Source organism: Parambassis ranga, chromosome 5, assembly GCF_900634625.1.
Source record: "Parambassis ranga chromosome 5, fParRan2.1, whole genome shotgun sequence".
Lineage (NCBI taxonomy): Eukaryota > Metazoa > Chordata > Actinopteri > Ambassidae > Parambassis > Parambassis ranga.
Window position 1 is genome coordinate 24,655,334 of NC_041026.1, and position 20,715 is coordinate 24,676,048.

The window sequence follows — 20,715 nt, forward strand, 5'->3', positions numbered from 1 at the left end:
TTAACAATCATCAATACAAAAGGCACTATAGTTGTTTTGTATTTTTGCAAAAAAAGAAAAATATAATGACATGGTTGCTATCACTGCAGACAAAAACATGGTTTTTGATCTGAGAAAGAGGATAACATCCTAAATGAGAAAAAGTTGAATTGCATTAGTGAGAGCCATTGAAATTCTGACAGTCGTCTCTGAATATCAATTTTCTTAAGAAGTGAAACTGTCCCTGGTGAGACAAAGAAAAAAAAGAACAAAACTAAAGCCTGAAAAATGTTCAAGTGAATCATCTTTCAGCCTTTTGCTCTTAGCGGTGTTATAGATTTAAGTCCAACATGTTTCTCCTCACTGACACAAAGACAGGGGGGAGGCGGTTTATACATGGGGTAGGATCTAGCACATTATGCTAGTGCAGCACTTTTCACTTCATTTGTGGTCATGCTGTGGTTACACATTGAAAAGCCTGGCACACCAAAGAATATTTTACTGTGTAAAATATGGATCACTGACTATCAGAAGCCCTCACCCCAAAGAAAGGGGGTTAAGAGCATGAATATCAAATAAACATGAGGGAAATCTCCCAGTTGACAATAAAGTAGTTCACATTTGCACAATTTAAATTTTTTGTTTTTTTTAACATTTTATTATGTAGACCGAGCCATTTAACCATAACAGGGCTTAGAAAAAAAGAGAAGCATGTTGGTTGTAGTTGCTCATTATCATCTCCTCCCCTCTGTCTTGTCCTCACCAGCCTGCTGACACTGATGGTTTCTAAGTGAGTTTCTCATCCCTCACTCTCTCCCTCTGTCATAATCACTGCTCTTTATGATCGGTTTGCCCTCTCTGCCCTTTCAAGATGCGGCATGTAATGAGGGCTCTGGAGGACTATGTGAGTGGGCTATTTAGCTATTCAGACAAGATCAGCTCACACATCCCACGCTCTCTAACTCGACTCCCTACCAATACCTTTCAGCTGAGCGCAGTGATTGTTTGTCCTGCTCACAAGGTCACACTCTGGATGGAGCCGGAGCTCCAACATTAAAGATGGGCCTTTTAGTGTCTATCCACTACATGTGATTTGATTATTAAATTATTTAAAATGCACAATTAGAATATTTGATTGAACTACAATGACAAAACACAAAGACATACTGTGACAGACCTAAATAGCTGCAATAGTTAATAATACATTACACATTACTCATAGTTAGAATATCTATTATCAAAATTCCTCTACACCCACCCAGTAGCATTTGCAGCACTGTTTATTATATTCTATTTATTCCTTTCAATGCCCACATTTAATGCATTTAGGTTTTTTGTGTGGACTGAATGTTTTTTTTTTATTTTAAACTATTACTCTACACCTAATATGCAAAGTACATTGTCACAAATATGAATAAATATGAATAGATGAATACATATGTGCATGATGCAGCCAGGAATAAACAACAAACAAAATTAGTATAATAGCTGAACTCTTAAACACATATTAGTCTGAGGAACACATGCAAACAGGCAACTTAATAAATACATTCCCTCAAAAATGTTAAACATTAAGATGTAGACAATAATACATACACACAACCTCATTATGCACCCATATAAACAAAACTAAATTATAATCCTACAAGCAAAAGTCAAGCCAAGTTTTTTTTTCTTTCTTCTATTTCCAACCATCAGACAAAATTAAACCTAATGTGATTATGTCACATTAATTGTCATAACCAGAACACACCATTGTCTGGTTTGCAAATGTAATTTTTCATCACATCATGACTTTAACCATTAAATTGAATTAAACCATTAAATTAGCCACGACCTTAAATTAGTCTGTCTGGGATTTCAAGGTGATTGGAACAAGCTATACCTGCCAAGTACCTTAAAAAAACTATACAAGTGCTCCATAATCAGAGCTGTTTCACAAAATATGGGATAGATAGATTGTGATGTTACCCATATGTTTCTGTGGAGCAGTTGTGGAAGCTTAAAGCTGATGCCACACCTGACTCCACCTAACTCTTGACTAATCCAAATTTGCACAAAGTGGTAGAGCACAAGTACGAATGAGGAGGTAAGACTGAAATGGTACCTACTTTTCACCCAAAGCAGCCCTTGACTAAAAGTCCACCCCCTGTACAGTTGTCAATTAATGTAATCTGTAGACACTAAGAGGTCAAAATTTCAATCAGTTATTAATAATTATTCAATTACACTGTTTAAAAAAACAATTATTTAGAGCCATTTTGGGGAGCCAGACTTCATCAGACAGTCACTTGTGGAACAGGACTTTGGTCAATTCTGCTTCACTTCTTGGCTTAAAATGATAAGATAAAGAATCACATCACAGCTGAACTTTAGAATTAAAAAAAAAAGGTGTTGAAAGAAAAATAGGAGTCTGCAGGCTGAGTTTCACACAGTAAGCCTAAAGTTATTCATTTCCTGTCATGAATAATATTCTCTTCTTGTAGCAGCATTAACAATATAGAGCCAGAGGTCCTCACTAGTTCCTTGGTCTTAAACATGACTTGCAATCGAAAAGAAACAGACTAGGCTGTCCCCACCTCTCTGGTTGATTAAACTGTTTTAAAAACATAGAAGTTAGGATGATCTATAATGAAGCAGAATATTGTACTGTGTTGTGTCATTTTTGGGCAGGACAGATCCATTAACTGTACTAAAATTCATTTCAAGTTGAAATTTGGTCAGCGTATGAACAATGTAGTGTGTCAATGTGGAGCACTGGTCTCAGGACTGTGCATATGAGTCCGCCCCTGCTTAAAGCCCCGCCTCTTTTCTTTCCGCTGACCTATGAACGGCTCCGTGTTAACGCGCACATGCTGCCAACGTCACCTCTCTTTCAGCTTACGTTCCAACATGGCGGCATCCATGGCATCTCAGGCTGCAGCAAGAGGGCTAAGGACAGCTACAACAAAGCACATTCTTCTCGACAAAGTCAAGGTAACGTTTCATTAATATTACAGCGAGTGCATCCGGCTCTCACGGGTGGGTTGTGTTGTCGTGGGTCCGTTGTCATTGTCCCAGGGAGCTGTTAGCGTAGCTGCCATGCTAGCAGGTTAGCATGTCTCAGCAGAGACAGATGTGGTGGTTTGACAGATCAAAGTTGAACAGTGTGACGGTCCACTGGCGTTGTAACGACGCTGTCTTCACTGCAGTCTCCTTACTAATGCAACTTGTCTGGGTATTACAAACTACTAAGCACATTCTTTATAAGTTTATTAACTGACGTTTTTATATATCTTACATGAAAGTTTACATTTATGTTTAAAATTGCTATGTGGATTTTGTTCTTGTGTGAGCAGCACATGGTTCATTATTAACAGCATATGTTCCCAGACATACTGTCCCTGAACAGTGCCTCAGAGCAAAGTTTCTAAATGCAACCCCTTCTCAGATAAGCCCGCAGTGAAAAGGTTAACTCCTGCACTTTGATCCCACAGTGTCTGTTTGTGAGCTGCGATGCACATCTCAAAGAATTCATTCAGTTAGGTTTGTCTCACAAAGGCAAATGATTACAACTGCATCTTAATTCACTCTGCAAACAACACATTTGGCCTAATGTTTACAAACAGAATTAAACTAATGCCTCCAAAACCAGTCTGAATTAAATCTCCCTGCCTTGCATTGACTAGCAAACAAATGCAGTCTTACAGAGCCGAAAGCAGAGTGTGTTAATAATGAAATTAAAGCTTCAGGACACCAGAGGAATACATCAGGTCATTTTTAATCATAGAAGGACAAAACAGAGACATGTTGATACTGCAAACATTAGTCTAGGCAAGGTAGGTTTGTTTGGCACTGTGCTAGAAGTTCAGTTGGACTTTGTTAATCTCATGTTTACTTTTTCCTATCTACGTTTAGCATGTTGTCTTGATCAGGTTTTGTCCTGACTTGTTAAAGCAAATTTTAATCTGAGTGTTATTTGCTTTGAAACTGTAAATTGGCTTGATAGACATCCCTTATATTAGGTAAAATTAGGTAACAGGTAAAATTGTCATCAGCTGTGTAGTCTCTGTCCCTGTGCTGTAAGTTTATTACTTATCAGGTAGTTTTTCACTGTGTGGGAAAATTGACATGTAGCATGAGATCAGTCTCACAATAACATGAGTTATACATTGATTTACAATAAGTTAAATTTTACATCATCTTAACCACTGTGAAATATGTAAAAGCTGCCTTTAAAGGTAAAAGTGGCTCCTTTCAGCTGCTGAGATGTTAAATATTAAGTTGTTTTTCAGATGTGGCGGTTAAGGGATAAGATGAAAATTAAAAAAACATTTACATTTGTATGTAGGGGAATTTTTTTTTAATCAAATCCATCTAAAACCTTTATGCAATTGTATATCTTATGTGAATTTAAATAAAAAAATAACAATTCTGTGCTCTAATCTCAATGAGAACAATTTTGCTACCTTTCCTCTAAAATAAAACAGTTCTCTTTTTGCTCAGTGTGGACACATGCCCTGAAAAATAAACACTTGCAAGACTAGATCACATTTACCAGCTTTTGTACCTGCTTATCTTCCACTTTTCCCCTCAGCTCTATCTGCCTCTCTCGCTCTGTCTCTTTCTTTTTCTCTCTCCCAGGTTTCTTCTCTGCTCAGTTGATAAGAGTAATGATCAGGAATTCTTTCTGGTCTGTCGGAGCCTGAACTGATTGACAGCCACGTATCGCTACCATACAATCAAATCAGCTTTGACAGAATGTCAGCTAAGCTCAGGAATTCAATTTGCGATGGTTTGTCGACAACAATGCAGAGGACAACATGATATTCAGATGGTTATACTTCAGCATGCTCATAAAGGTGGAATGGGATGTATTTCTTTTTTTGTTCTGACTCACTTTTACTCTTTCGCTCTCCCACTCTCCGTCTTCCTCTCTCTCTGTCTCTCTCATAAATCAAATCTTCTGAATTCTTGTCTGCACAGCAAGATAATCCTCGGCTGTTTTTCAATGTCGCTGCACAGTGGTGAATTTGTAAACGTTTGCTAAGTTTTTATTTTTTGGATGGTGTTCGTGCTTAGTAATACCCCAACAGTGTTGAAGCACAGCATGGTTTGAAGGGGTACATTGGGAAGAAAGGTGGCTCAATGAGACTCAGTCCTGAATATTTTACAGAGGGGGGTGGAGAGCCCTCTGCTTGCAACAACTTCTTTTGCTGGAACTTCAAACGAGACGGGAGGCTTCCCCATCTGTCTCAGCAAGAACACATTTACATTTCCTCCCCGCAAGGGATACTGGAGGACGAAGTTAGCTCTAACTGGATTTGAATATCGCTCACCAAGGTTAATAGCCATTTCTGTAGCTGGTGAGGTGCTTAGGCTTTTTCAATAATTTAGAAGGACTGCAGTCATTAGGAAATGTTGCCAGCCTCTGGTATGGGGAATGCAATGAGTGAATGCACCCCAATCAGCGTAACTTCTGCTGTTGTTGTTGTGTATATAATAAGGAGTGTGGGAGGAGGGATGCTGATTATTGCCAGCCGTTATTCATTAAAAGATTTGTATGTTGAAAGGTTTTGTCCACCCTCTCAATCATAGAAATTAGACCACTTATATTTTAGGTGTAATTTGGATTGAAAATTTAATTTGCTTGGGGGAACCTTCTTAACTCTGGGCAAGCTGTCACGATCTGACTTGCGTCAATGCAAAAACATTCTGCAATGTCCATACTGCTCCCTGATTTGTATGTTGTTTTTTTTAAAGCCATTTTGTGTCTTTGTTAGAAGATGTTTTAAATTAATGATAGCTGTCCATTAACAACTAGTTTTGTTGTGTAAAGGAACCACATAAGCAAGGCACATGTTTTGATTTTATTACTGTGACACAGTGGTGATGCAGATTAATGCCCAGTTATGCATATGGGACTGAACTTTGACCAAGTTGTACCTCCTTACCTTGTTATTCCCATTAGACCTAACACCTTTTAATATGACTGTATACCCTCCTCTTATTAACTATGCTAATTACTGAAATCCCTATCTGTAGAGACACAACAGTCAGGTTTTCTTTTCTTAAGCCTGTCTGCATGAGATTAGACCTGCGCTGCTTAAAGACCTGCCAATGATGCAAATCTCACTGATCTAAATCCTGGAGCCATGCTCTGATGCTCCCGCTTCTATCTCTGCTCCACTGTTCTACCCACAGCTCTCTAACAGGCAGATGTCATTTCTTTCTATAAACTCAAACGGTCTGGGCATGACCTTTGCTTTAAAGAGGCAAGGACTTTGGAAGGTACAAGTGGTAGCAACAGTAATGAGAGCAAAATTAACATCTTTTCTGCCACACCTGTGCTCAATGCTAACTTTTTTCTTTCTGTTAACTAGGAGCACTGTGGCCCTAACTGGAAAAAAATACAAGAAATAGAAGTGCACCTTAAATAGACCTGCAACGCAGCTTATCAAATAATTTCCTATTTTAATTGTTATGGAAATATAAACACTTAACTTACAGAGAGTACGATGTGCGTTCCCCTGTGCATAACAAATTCTGGAGTTCCGTGGTAGTGCTACCTGTCTAAAATCCCAAAGGAATATAGTCGATAGGGCCATTACACAGGTATTTAAATTTATGTTACTGTATACAGTGATGTAAAACTGTGCCTCCATTGCAAAGTTGGATAGCTTGTGTAGTTTTGTAGCACAGTCCTCGGAATGCCTCCAGAGAGAGAAAGAGAGAGCGCTATCCTCATTTATTCATATAGCACAGCAGCAATATCTTTAAATGTCCTATGGACACAGGACCATCAGAATCTATTGGCAAATGACTCTCTATTTCTGTCTCTTTCTTTTCTGTGTTTGTCACTCACACTCTTTGGACTCGCTTTTGTTATCATTAATTTATAAGAAATAAAAAAGTTACAGTTATAGTACAGCCTGCAGTTGTTATTTCCGCAAGGACAAATCATTATGATTTTAGTAAACCAAACAATAAACTATACTGGTCTCACCAGTGCTGAATGCCCATTGTTTTTCCTCCAAAGCTATAGAGGCAGTGCCAAAGCTGAAGATAGTGAGAGAAACTTCTGCTGCCGGCACTTAGTACTTTATTAATTAGAGCAGACTGGGCTTTCTGAATAAACCCACAAATGCTTCATGAGGCGTGCTTCTGCTACATGGCTGATTTTAAATGGAAATATGTCTGTGATTCACACTGGCATGTTTATGAAGACACTCAGCTTCTTTGCCTCTTCCATTTCTTTTATTGTGTGTCACCTCCATCACTGCTTACCACACGCTGCTCATTTAATTGCTAGACGGTCTGTGTTTATGAGTTGCAACAAAGTAGCAAAGTGCCACCTCATTAGTAGTGAAACTGCAATCAGTGTAGCAATAATTCTGACAGTCACTCTGAGAACTGCTCCCTGTGATTCAGCCTTTGCTCATGGAAGTGGACACTGTAAAATTCCCCTTCAAATTCTTCTCGGATGGTTAGCTAAAAAGGATGGGGAAAAAAGTAGAGTTCATAACCTGGATGGGAACAAATCAATTACATGGAATTGGTGAAGTAGCAATCTGTTAATTTCTTAAACATTTGATAATGCCCCTTAAGGAGCATTCTGGATAATTAACTCAGCAGTCATTTGTCGTCACTAATTGGGCACTGTCATTTCAAAGGGTTAGGGCCTGGCCATGACAAGTAATGAGGATTTTAACCTCACCAGACATCTGGTGGATACCGCTTCATAAAATGTGATATTCACTGCCTCTGGAAACTCCAGCTGTCCTCTGGCTGTGACTAGCACTTCAGAAGTGCCCAGCTTTGTACAGGTGAGGGATATGGCTTTTGTGTGAGCAATAAAACAATGATTTGTAAGCCCAATACTACTAAGACCCAATACTAAAAGAAAATTATATGCCAATGCATTATTTTAGTGTTTTACATTCAACAGAGGGAATGCTTTTTTGCTAAACATGTAAACCACACAAATCATGTTACAGTTGCAAAAAAAATGAAAAAGTAAACCCTAATTCAAACTAGGTATTTGAACTTACCGTAAATACCTAATTAAATATCTGTTGTTCACCAAGGTTTTAACAATACATAATGGTGGGAACAACCAACATAGATGTCAAAATATTTTTTTTAAAACATGCCATAGAATCAGGTTATAATATAACATTGTCAAGGAACCATTAAGGGGTTTCCATAATTGAAATTTTGGAACAAAGCTGTGAATTGACATCTACAGACCCATGATACTATGGATAAAAACATCCTTGCGAGTCTACACTTTCACTGTATTGTTACTGAAAAATACTTTAGGTCTGCTAAAAGGCCTAAAACCCTAAACCTAACTAGGGAAAAATTCAAAAAGGCAGGTCATCTAAGATTGTGATCATTTGGTAATACTCTGCTGTTGTTAGAACAATCACTTGGTGAACATTTGTAGCTCTAAAATGATCGCTAAAGCCCCTTTAAAACACCCCTAATTTGACTCCTGTAAACTTCTCTTGAGTTCTTAAAGTAGTGTCATGAAGTCCACATCAATACAGATTTCCAATGTCCTCATGAGTATGCTTGCTTAAAATTGACTTCATGAAACACCCCCCCCCCATTAGAGCAACACCACTCATCCAGCAAGACTTCTTAATGATGATGACCTCTTTATAAGAGGACGGTGTCTTGCATGTTGGTTCATCCAGACTCAGCACTGCACTCAAGTATCCTAATGCAGCTCTTCATGGGGTTTTTAAAAGCTTATTCTATTTGTAATGTATACACTGTAAGAAGAAAAACCACTGTGAGGTAATTTGGTACGTTTTTATTGACATCTTAAAGATGGTGAATTATGAAGGCTCTTGTTGGGGTGTCCTGTGTGGTATTGATCGGCTCATACAGCAGCAACCACTGTGCATGTGTTTGCTGCATCGTCAGTCAAAGCTGTCTTTTCAACATGTCTGCTGCTTCACATTTTCAGTAGTGATGTGTGTCATTGGTTGTCATACTGTAAACCTCGCAAGGCAACAAATGACATTTTTCATGAATTACTACCAACAGTAAATTAACTTTTAAAATAGATTTCTACATACATGTGTTGGAGGCATGTTTTACTAGTAATCTAATGACTGTTTCCTGTTTGATGGAGCCATCAATTTTTGTTAACATGTATAAGTTTTATAGCATTACTAAAAGATGGGCTGCTTTGTTAAAATCACAGTGCTGAAGTCTGCTGTCATATAAATAGTCGGTGTTGAAAGACAGTGTGTCCTTAGTATTGCCAACTGCCAGGGCAGGGATACATCTTTTTTTCTTGACTGGCTGAATCCTGTCTAGCTTTATTTCTAAGAAACAAATGTGTTTTTTGACCTGTAATGTCAACCCTTTGAATTTTTGAGTGACAGATTGATGAGCGATGTAGCATTGACTGGCTGCTGTTTAAGGGCCTGATCAGAGGTGATTGTCTTGCTTTGTAACCTTCCCCTGTAAATTAAGCCTTATAGTGCTAATAAATTTCCAAGGGAGACAGAACTACTCTGTCAGATAGTGACTTTTTGACATTGTTCCATTCTCACATACTGATATAGACAACTGTTTTAAATTAGCCCTAGGATATTGACTTCTTAAGTTTATCAGAAGGGCAAACGACAGAGTGGTGGCATGTCTTAAAATGACTTTGCAAAGTGCCGAGATGAGACATCCCCTCACTCTGATGACACTTCTCACAACAAGTGTGGTTTGACATTGTGTATCCTGCTCTCAACCAAACACAAGGCCACACAATTGTGTGTCTCTTAGGAGGAAGCGAAGTCCTGATGTTGCACAATGCTGTTTTGAATACCATATGGTCCAGCTAGAGAAGTGTTTTGGGAGTAGCATTGAATATACCAAGATTTTGTCCTTCAACGCCACTTGTAGATCAGTACAGCTGTGACAAGGACTTGGCAATCTGATGCGTCTGCTGCCATGGCACTGTCTGTCCTTTCTGTGTCTTTTTGTGAGGGCACAGCCAGTCGGAATGTTTGGTGAAGAGAGAGGCTGTGTGGTGACATAGTTTTATTCACATTTAGCTTTCTTTCTTTTTTTACTAGCACATTTTAGTGTTGAAATATCTTTCTTTGTATTTTTTTAATCAACATTTTTTTAGATTTAGAAGTAAATATGCACCTCATTTCAAACAAAAAAAATATTAGACAACAAATCTCTCTATCTCTTTCATTTGAAGGCCTTATAGTATAAAAAGTGCTAATAATTAATATTCTTTTGAACCATCCTTGAGATGCAAACCAATGAAGGTGGAAAGAGAAAAGACCTTTGATAAGAAAAAAAAATGTTGGTATCCACCTCTGCTGCAGTGACATTTTGTGATCTTTTGCTCTATGTTAGGACTTTTGCTGCAAGCTTGCTTGAAGCAAAATTCTTTCTTAGAATAGGTGAATAGGAATTCAGTATCCTTCTCTTATTTTTAATTTGAATTATGCAGACAGTTTTTGCTTTAAATGCGAAATGTGGTGGCAAAAGTATGAAGGAGACGAGTGAACACATTAATACTGAATAACATCATGATTAACTATGGTCTGTTTCAGCCTGCTGAAAATTTCTGAATCAATGACATAATTGGAAAGTCAGGTCTCAGTTTTGTGAGAAGTTTTAAGATAGTAATGCCACAGCAAAACTTTCTGACATATAAAGCTTGGTTTGGATTTACTAAATAAGCAGACAGGTTCCTTAAATGTCTCTTCTGGCTCCCTCCTACTTACATCCAAATGCTAATAGAGAATTATTGTTTATCACTGTTGCCACTCCACCTCTCTCCTGCCACCGTATCCCACGTCTCTCCACTTGGATGCATTCTTGAGAAGAATCTTGAGTGCTTTTGTGTGTAAAAGACTTTGCTGTGAATACTTTATCCCATCTTGGGCCCATGGCATACAACTTTGTGCCAGTGTCTCTTTACCAGTATGCTCAGCACATCCCGTGTGTGTCTATTCTTGTCGTCTTTGTGTGTGTGCATTAAGAATAAGTAGAGCAGTAGTTAGGTAGAAGGGCTGGGTTGGCTTGTCTCTAGAGTGCTCCTGATGATAATTACTGTAGAGAGAGTGTCTCAAGGGACTGCAGGCCAGATGCCTGCTTGCCTGCCTGCCTTGCTGTCTTGCTGCCACACTGTCATCCACCACTTAACTGTTTTCTTTCAGGGCAGGCATGTAGCAGTCAAATTATTCCTCTCCTGTCAAGCCCCCAGTAGACTTCCCTATCTGATAGCATTTAGCAGGACTAAAAGTGACTCAAACCATTAACTGTAGTGATGATTAGTCTGAAGAAGATTCTAAAATAGAGCTCTAAAGGATGACTTACCTCTTTATTCTGTAGGTTTCATTTTTATCTGTATTATAATTCTGTAAGTACAGAGTTGCACAATATTTTGTAACACTGTAAATTCTCACTTGAATTTTTTAGTCTTATCCTCTTCCTCTATTCTGGTTTCTCACCTCTAAAATAAGAAAGTCGGTAATAATTTTACCATAGTCTCTGGTGTAGAGGTGAAATGTCATTAGTAGGCGTAGGACAGTTCAGGAAAAAAAATCAGAACCATTCTGTACATGTTTTTTGTTTGGTTCAAGACATGTGCATCAAGTAATACAGGGAGGCATTTTTACCAGCGGCATGGAGACAAGTGTTGCCAACTTTCTCGCTAAAACAGGCGACTTTCCAAATCTTTTTTATTTTTTTGTCAAAAGTGACGTAAAACCATGTATCACTCTACAGTTACTGCCCTCAACGAGCAGTAGACTGTGAGCTTCTCTCCTGCCCCAAAGCACTCACCGGCGGTCAGTCTCGGTAGAGCTTCTTGTAGCAGTCTCAGCTGCAGTCAGAGCAGAGAGGTGACCCACACCACTCTATGTGCAATGGTGTGCAAAGCTGCCACTGGTCCCGGCATGGCTTACAAAGTGGGATGTAAATAGCACTTTTCAATAGCAAAATTAATAATGATAATAAAAAATAGTTTGCACACTTTCAATTACGCAAATTATGAAATTACATAATTCACCCCAGTCATTAGACAAAGCATAGGTCTACCACATGCAAAAAGTAGGGATGTCCCGATCAGGTTTTTTTGCCTTTGAGTCCGAGTCCGAGTCATTTGATTTTGAGTATCTGCCGATACCGAGTCCCGATCCGATACTTTCAAGATTCTCTATAAAGGCGGTAAATAGGATTTCAGACACACAGCAGCTCATCGAGACCTCGCACCAAAAGCAACTGTCATACCTAGGCCTGTCATGATAACAGATTTTGCCAAGAGAAATTATTGCGATAATCGATAATATTGTCGTTTTGAGACTATGTTCAACTAATATAATGATAATGACATATAATACTAGTACACCCTTTCAAAGATCAATAAACTTTAATTTCTAAAGAACATTTAACACTTAAAGGCCCCAATCATCAACATTATTATTATTATCATTGTTGTTATTAATGATATTAATATTAATGTTGATATTGTTATTATGAGTAGTGGTAGGCCTATTACCATGGCTTATCTGAGCATAGTCAATGGAGTTAAGTCAAACCAACTAGCACGTCATGAGCAACAGAGCCAAACAACACGCACTCTCTGGGAGTGGGCTCACCTGTATGCACATGTGCTTGTGTGCGCACGCGTTTGCGTTTGCATGTGTGTATGCGCATCAGGCCGCTGCAGACAGCTGCAGTGACGCCACCATGTAGACAGAAACACATAGAAACTGACAGCAGAGATGGCACCAGAGGACTGGGCAAGAGAACTAGGTTGGGTGGCGCTGCAGAGAGTGCCGCCAGTGAGAAGGCAGAGAACTTCACTCGTACAACGCGAACTCTCTCTGAGAGCAGGTTCTATACATGAGCATGTTTAGTGTCGTGGTGAATTGTGGCAAAGTGTTGAAACGGTGTTGAGCAGCTTCACAGCTCTCTGTGTTGCTGTAACGTCCAAGCCCTGCAGCTCTGTGACGCACCGTGGCGACGCAGACAGCGAGCTGACCGTGGTCTGCTCAGAACATCACGTAAACGGCACACAATGAGTTAAAAAATAAGAACTACCTGTTGATTTTACACATTTTAAGACAGAAGCCGCGGGCCATATAAAATCCGACGGCCTTTATACGCTACGACGCACCGGAGTGACGCTTTTGTCATCCAGTCTCTTTGGCAGCGAGAGGGAGAGAGAGAGAGAAAGAGGAAAACAAACCAGCATGCAAATGTAATTTATCACGGCCGAAAAACTTATCGAGCCCATTTAATTTATCATGCAATTAATTGATTATTGTTTATCGCGACAGGCCTAGTCAAACCCCTACACTACAGGACACAGAGCCACCCTGCACAGAAGGTGTTAACTTTGAGAGCCCTAATAAATGTATATCCGAGTCCTGATCGGGAGGCAACATCCGATTCCGATCGAGTCTGAAATCACGTAATCGGGCCCGATTTCCGATCACATGATCGGATCGGGACATCCCTAGCAAAAAGTGTCCAGAATGTGTCTTTCATAATGAATGGCTTGGCCACTTACCATGGATATCGCATGAATTTCACACATGTGGATCATAATTCATCACTTATAAACATATTAGATCATTATTATTATCATCCATGTTTGTGTTACATGTAGTAATATGACCTGCATGCTCACCAAGGAAGTCAGTGAGTCATTTCAACAAATGCTTACTGAACACAGTAAACAAAACAATTACATGCTTTAAATATGCTAAATAAAATATTGAATTAGGATTTAGCATAACATCCTAAAACCATCAAATAAATCATTTCAATTGGTGATCAGTTTTTTTTTTCTCCCTGCATCTCCAGTGCATTCCTCTTGCAGATTGTACTGGTAAGGCAGTAGGGGGGTTAAGTTGTCTACAAGCTAGAAAGCTATTGAACAGCTACTTTTAGTATGGAATTAATTTTCTACCTTAAGCTCCTCCCTTCATGCTTTTAGCTAGATTAACCTGTGTAATATTTGTGTTCTGTGTGAGTTCAAATTGCATATATTAAAATCTCAGGATTTTAGTTTTTGTATAGGCTGTAGTAATCGTAACCCACCGATTGCATGTGAAAAATTATATTTACAAATAAGGTAGCAAAAAGTTCCTTTTATTTGAACATTATGCTCAATTGTGGGGAACACAAGAGAGAAAACATCAGCATAAGTTGACAGTGGTTAAAGTTATTTGCAGGGTGAGTTCTATTCACGCCACATGTGAAGAATTATGGCTGTTAGAGTTCATAAGAGCCCATCTTTAATAAAGGCTGTCTATGGGTCTGGTACATAGTAAAAAATGCCCTAGGTTTCTTTCCCTTCTTTGGCGTTTTGCCCAAGGTAACTGTCAGAGCCTGGAGGGCCACCTCCAGCCCTACCTGACTTTTCCAGTAAGCAGCAGTTGTTATTTTGGGAAGTCTGCATAGTTTGTTCATTTTCTCTTCCCTTTTCTTTTAGTGACAGAGAAGCAGGATTGGATTAGATTGCTGAATTGAGAAGACAAATACCAGAAAGAAAAAATAGACAACTTTTTTTGGTATGGGTCATATTGCTGTTGTGAAAAGTGACTGAACGTGTAGCTTACAGTGTTTATAGTATTAGAGTGCGCCAGTGAAGTTAAGATACAATGTGCATGTATAGACTTTTGTTTATGTGGAAGCTTGAAGTAAACATGTCTTGGTGTTATCAGCGATACTTTTTGTTATCATCAACCTGATGTTTTGACAGGATGTCATTTGCCATTTTCTTTTAAGTCTAATATAGATCATGAGACTGACAGATGGAAGCATGCATCAGGCAGCAGAGCTGATCCTCCTAAGGCAAACGGTTGGGTGGCAAGGGAAGTTGATGTTTTCAGGGAGAAGGCCCTTCAGGCACCCGGCAGCAACCAAATAATTCCAAAAAGAAAATTTGTTTTGCAGCAAGGCATGTTAAGACTGTGTGAATATGTTCTGCTAAAGTGGACAGGAATATGAATGAGTGACAGGTGGAAAAAGTGTGAGTCCTCAAAGTTTTGTACAGTGTCCTGTTCAACCAGAGACCAAATATTGTCCTGGAATTTGTTGTAATGTTTTCATTTTCCCTAATATGATTACTTAATTGACTATCGATTATTTGTTAAGAACTTAACACTACGCTTTACGCTAAGACCTTAATTGATTAAAGTAAATTAATTGTCGATTAATTGCCCCAGCACTGCGCTTTCTGTTGAAAAGTTATTAGTAACCTAGCCATGGTGGTATGTTGGCGGAATTTGTGGGTTTTCAGGTGCTGCGTAATCTCTGCGCATACTCAAAATGAAAGTGGAAAATCACATTACAGGCTGATCCAACTTGAGTGGAAATTTCTCAAGACAAGTCAAAATGAGGCTCAGTAGTGTGTGTGGCCTCCACGTGCCTGTATGACCTCCCTACAATGCCTGGGAATGCTCCTGATGAGGCAACAGATGTTGTCCTGAGGGATCTCCTCCTAGACCTGGATTAAAGTATCAATCAACTCTTGGACAGTCTGTGGTGCAACATGTTGTTGGTGGATGGAACGAGACATGATGTCCCAGATGTGCTCGATTGGATTCAGGTCTAGGGAACGAGCAGGCCAGTCCATAGCATCAATGCCTTCATCATGCAGGAACCACTGACACACTTCAGCCACATGAGCCTAGCATTGTCATGTTTCAGAAGGAACCCAGGGCCCACTGCACCAGCATATGGTCTCACAATGGGTCTGAGCAGAAACATGCATATTAGTGGCCTGCTGGAGGTCATGCTGCAGGGCTCTGGCAGTGCTCCTCCTGTTCCTCCTTGCACAAAGGAGGAGGTAGGTTGTTGCCACGTCTCCTGGTGTACTGGCCTGTCTCCTGGTATCTCCTCCATGCTCTGGACACTGTGCTGACAGACACAATGCAAAAGTGAGCAAAACATCAGGCAGAAAGGATGAGAGCAGAGAAATGGTCTGTGGTCAGCACCTGCAGAACCCCTGCTTTATAGGGGTTGTCTTGATAATTGCGTCTCATTTCCACCTGTTGTCTGTTCCATTTGCACAACAGCAGCTGAAATTGATTCACAGTCAGTGTTGCTTCCTAACTGGACAGGCTGATTTCACAGAAGTGTGATTGACTTGGAGTTATACTGTGTTGTTTAAGTGTTCCCTTTATTTTTTTTTTTTGAGCAGTATATTTAGAATTGTTTTCTTTTTTAATCAGCATGCTAGTTGAATAGTGTGTTCTCAGTAGTTGCCCCCACTGTAAACAAGCTGCACACAAGCCTGACTCCTGAGCATGTCTGTATATGCTATGAGGAGCGACAACACATTCAGAAATGTTTTTTTTTCAGGACAGGTAACATCATACATATTTACACCTACATATTTAATTTAATTTCTATAAAAAATGTATTTTGTTATACTACATAAATGTCCTGTACTGTATCCCCAATGGTACATTAAATCATTCATTAAGGAATATGACATGCAGTTTTTATTCAGTAAACAATAGCTGTTAATCTTAGTGAAACTGGGAGGAAATTTTGGCTTAGTATAATCACCACTGTATTATTCAATAATTGTTAATTGATTGATAAGGTCATTAATGAATTAATCAATATGTTGCATCCCTAATTCCTAGGCATATCTTTATTAATTTAGTTAATGCCTTGCTCTGCTTTTTGTATCCCTCCATACTGCTGCCAAAAAGTTGCATCGTCAGCTTATACTGAGTGCAGTGGGACCTAGACCTAGACCAAATTGTGAACAGTGCCTGTGCAGATGGGAAATATTAAAATAAATGTATCCAGTTTTTCTTGATCAGTTTCTCTAACTTTTGTTTCTCTTTATATTATCATTTATTGAGCACATGCAGATGTTTAATGTAATGCACAGTTGCAAACATTTTGCAACATTTTATTTTTTCAAGTAAAAACCTGGCAACGTCATTCAAGATTCACTGTATTTAAAATGTAAAACAACAAAAATTAAAAAAGAACATCAGTAGGTTGTGTTTTTGGTAGTCGGTTTAGAAAGATGCAGATTAATGATGTCACTGTTAACCTAAAGGTGCTACTACTTTATAAACTAAAAGCAGTAGTTTAGCATTTCATGTTGCTATATTGGTGTTGGTGTTATGCTACAGTAATGGTTGTGCCTGCTATACCACTATAGTCATATCTTTACAGAATCACAATATGACATCATCTTCTACATAATAACATATGTATGCCCCCCTGAAGTTCATGCAGGTGTTCTGGAAAAATTAAAGACTTGTGTAGGACCCACAGATGGAACAGTGGATAGCAGTTTAGGTCAATTTGATTTATTCAGCATTAGATATAGGGTGCACTGCTGATGTTATTATCATGTTAGTTTAATCTTTACTGGGTAAGGAAATGTAGCACCCTGTAGCATCATTTACATGCTGAACTCACAATACTTGTTTTCCTTTTACTTTAAGGGCCTTTCTCTTCTTAATGACTCCCCAAAGACCTCTCCTGTGAAAACATTTGTATGCACACACACACGCCAACGTGTGCATTTACATACACACCTGCAAATAGTAGTGTGTTCTAGTGCGGAGGGATTCTAACACAACCTGTGTCTCTCCGTCACATTAAAAAGCCAATTTCTTTTTAATAGCAACAACAGCTGGAGCTGACAGGGCCCCTGTCTGCTGATGGAGCAAACAGCTCCTGAGCTGTCCTGCAGCTTTAGCCCAGCTGCCTGCCTCATTAAAAGAGAAAAAAAAAAGATCGAATAAGATTGTGGGGTTGGAAGAGGTGTAGGAAATGCCTGTACACTCTAAGGCAGAAGCTAGACATATTTTGATGCTGCATAATGTAAAATACCTCAGCAAAGTGAACATAGGCTTGGCGAGATGTTGAGCTGAATAGCAAAAATTGTTATCGTTAGACATGATGGAAGTCCTAAAATTGGATACTTCGTGGCAGTGTGTTAACTGTCTTCCACAAGTTACACTCTTCCTCCTTCTGCCTTGCTCCTTCCCCCAGCACACCTGGTTGAGTCCCAAGAGATGGCTGAACCTACAGGAGTACCAGAGCAAGAAGCTGATGCAAGAGAGTGGCGTGGCTGTCCAACGTTTCTATGTGGCTGACACAGCTTCTGAGGCCCTGGAGGCTGCAAAGAGACTCAGTGAGTACAACACAAATCAATCAATAATTCTCTTGTAAGCTCTGTTCTGACAAAGTTAACTTTTTATTTGCTATGTGACGTAATTTGTACATTCCAGCTCTCTTTTGCCCACAGATGGGCTAATTCTTTATTCCTGTAGTGTTGCTAATGAGTTGGTGTTAGTGCTGTAAAGTGCTCAGTAAAGCCTTAACAGTTTTATTTTTGCTGCATGGTTCTTTGACCTTGCTACAGGACGAGCAAATGGCTGTGGTTAATAAGGGTTGAAGTTTTATCAAGTTTAATCGCGTCTTTTTGCTGTTTGCTTATGTGTGGGAGCCAGTGTATTTTGAGCTTAGTGGTTGTGCCTGCTCTGTTTTTCATCATGGCACTCATCCGCGCTAATTTGTTTCACAACCTCTCGTATTGAGTTTCTCATGCTTTGCATGTTTTTTGGTTTGTTTTTCTTTTCTTGTCTTTTAATTAATTTATTTTCAATCTTGGTTGCAGCTTGGATTATTGCCCCCACATTCTCGCACAATGCCATGTGTGGAAGTGACTGAAGCTCTAATTTTATGTGTAGTTCAAATGTTCACAACCACATTGTACTTGCATGGAAAAAAGATGATTTAGCACATATTTATGCGCCAACACACAGCTTTCTCATCTGTTCTCTACCAACCAGTCAGCCAGTGCCACTCTTATGTCTTAGGGCTCAAGCGCCCGGGGCGCTGCTTTCAGTGGCCCTGGTTACAGTGCATTCAAAGACAATGAATGGGAAGATACAGTGTACAAAAAGTAGTTAGACCCCCTTAAATTTTTCACTCTTTACTATATATTGCAGCCATTTGGTAAAATCATTTAAATTCATTTTTTCCCTCATTAATGTACACACAGCACCCCATATTGACAGAAAAACACAGAATTGTTGACAGTTTTGCAGATTTATTATAAAAAGAAAAACTGAAACATCACATGGTCCTAAGTATTCAGACCCTTTTCTCAGTATTTAGTAGAAGCACCCTTTTGATCTAATACAGCCATGAGTCTTTTTGGGAAAGATGCAACAAGTTTTTCACACCTGGATTTGGGGATCCTCTGCCATTACTCCTTGCAGATTCTCACCAGTTCTGTCAGGTTGGATGGTAAATGTTGGTGGACAGCCATTTTAGGTCTCTCTGAGAGATGCTCAATTGGATTAAAGTCAGGGCTATGACTGGGCCATTCAAGAACAGTCACAGAGTTGTTGTGAAGCCACTCCATCATTATTTTAGCTGTGTGCTTAGGGTCATTGTCTTGTTGGAAGCAGAAGGTTTTTATCCAGGATATCCCTGTGCTTGGCCGCATTCATCTTTTGCTCGATTGCAACCAGTCGTCCTGTCCCTGCAGCTGAAAAACACCCCCACAGCATGATGCTGCCACCACCATGCTTCACTGTTGGGACTGTATTGGACAGGTGATGCGCAGTGCCTGGTTTTCTCCACACATACCACTTAGAATTAAGGCCAAAAAGTCTTGCAAAAAGTCTCATCAGACCAGAGAATCTTAATTCTCACCATCTTGGATTCCTTGATGTGTTTTTTTTTGTGTGCTTAGCATGTTTTAGCGTTTTATGTGTCTTGCACTGAGGAAAGGCTTCTATCGGACCACTCTGCCATAAAGCCCCGACTGGTGGAGGGCTGCAGTCATGGTTGACTTTCTACATCTTTCTCCCATCTCCCGACTGCATCTGTGGAGCTCAGCCACAGTGATCTTTGGGTTCTTCTTTACCTCTCTCACCAAGGCTCTTCTCCCCCAATAGCTCAGTGTGGGCAGACGGCCAGCTCTAGGAAGAGTTCTGGTCGTCCCAACGTCTTCCATTTAAGGATTATGGAGGCCACTGTGCTTTTAGGAACCTTAAATGCAGCAGTAACCTTGTAACCTTGGCCAGATCTGTGCCTTGCCACAATTCTGTCTCTGAGCTCCTCAGGCAGTTCCTTTGACCTCATGATCCTCATGTGCTCTAACATGCACTGTGAGCTGTAAGGTCTTATACAGACAGGTGTGTGGCTTTCCTAATCAAGTCCAATCAGTATCATCAAAGACAGCTGGACTCAAATGAAGGTGTAGAACCATCTGAAGGATGATCAGGAGAAACGGACGCACCTGAGTTCAGTAGTGTCACAGCAAAGGCTCTGAATACTTAGGACCATGTGATATTTCACTTTTTATTTTTTAATAAACCTGCCAAAATGTCAACAATTCTGTCAATATGGGGTGCTGTGTGTAGATTAATGAGATAAAAAAATGAACTTAAATGATTTGAGCATATAGCTGAAATATAACAAAGAGTGAAACATTTAAGGACTTTCCATACCCACTGTATGTTTACATGACAATATCTATATTGTTTGCCAAGGGATAAAATGGAGGGATAGAAAGCTTAGGACAAAGTAGCTAAATTAAAACAGACAGGCTAACACAGCCCTGACTGGATGATTTAATTTCAGATTTTGCTTTTCTTAGGTGATATCTAATCTGTTTTTGTTTGTTATGGTAAAACCTACTTTGCACAAACGAATATGATTTGAAAAAACAGTCAACAGTCAGTTAAGTGCAGTAGATGCAAATATGTGGCTTCA

At 39.4% G+C, this 20,715-nt stretch overlaps 1 protein-coding gene across 1 annotated transcript in view; it reads left to right on the forward strand.

Moving 5' to 3' along the window:
- The first annotated feature begins 2,825 nt into the window (after positions 1-2,825).
- suclg2 (succinate-CoA ligase GDP-forming subunit beta) overlaps positions 2,826-20,715 on the forward strand; it is a 73,257-nt gene continuing 55,367 nt past the window's right edge. Inside the window, exons 1-2 of the mRNA XM_028406341.1 lie at positions 2,826-2,955; positions 17,977-18,118. Of these exons, the coding sequence (XP_028262142.1) occupies positions 2,872-2,955; positions 17,977-18,118 (226 nt within the window). The 5' untranslated portion in view covers positions 2,826-2,871. The remainder of the gene's footprint in view (positions 2,956-17,976; positions 18,119-20,715) is intronic.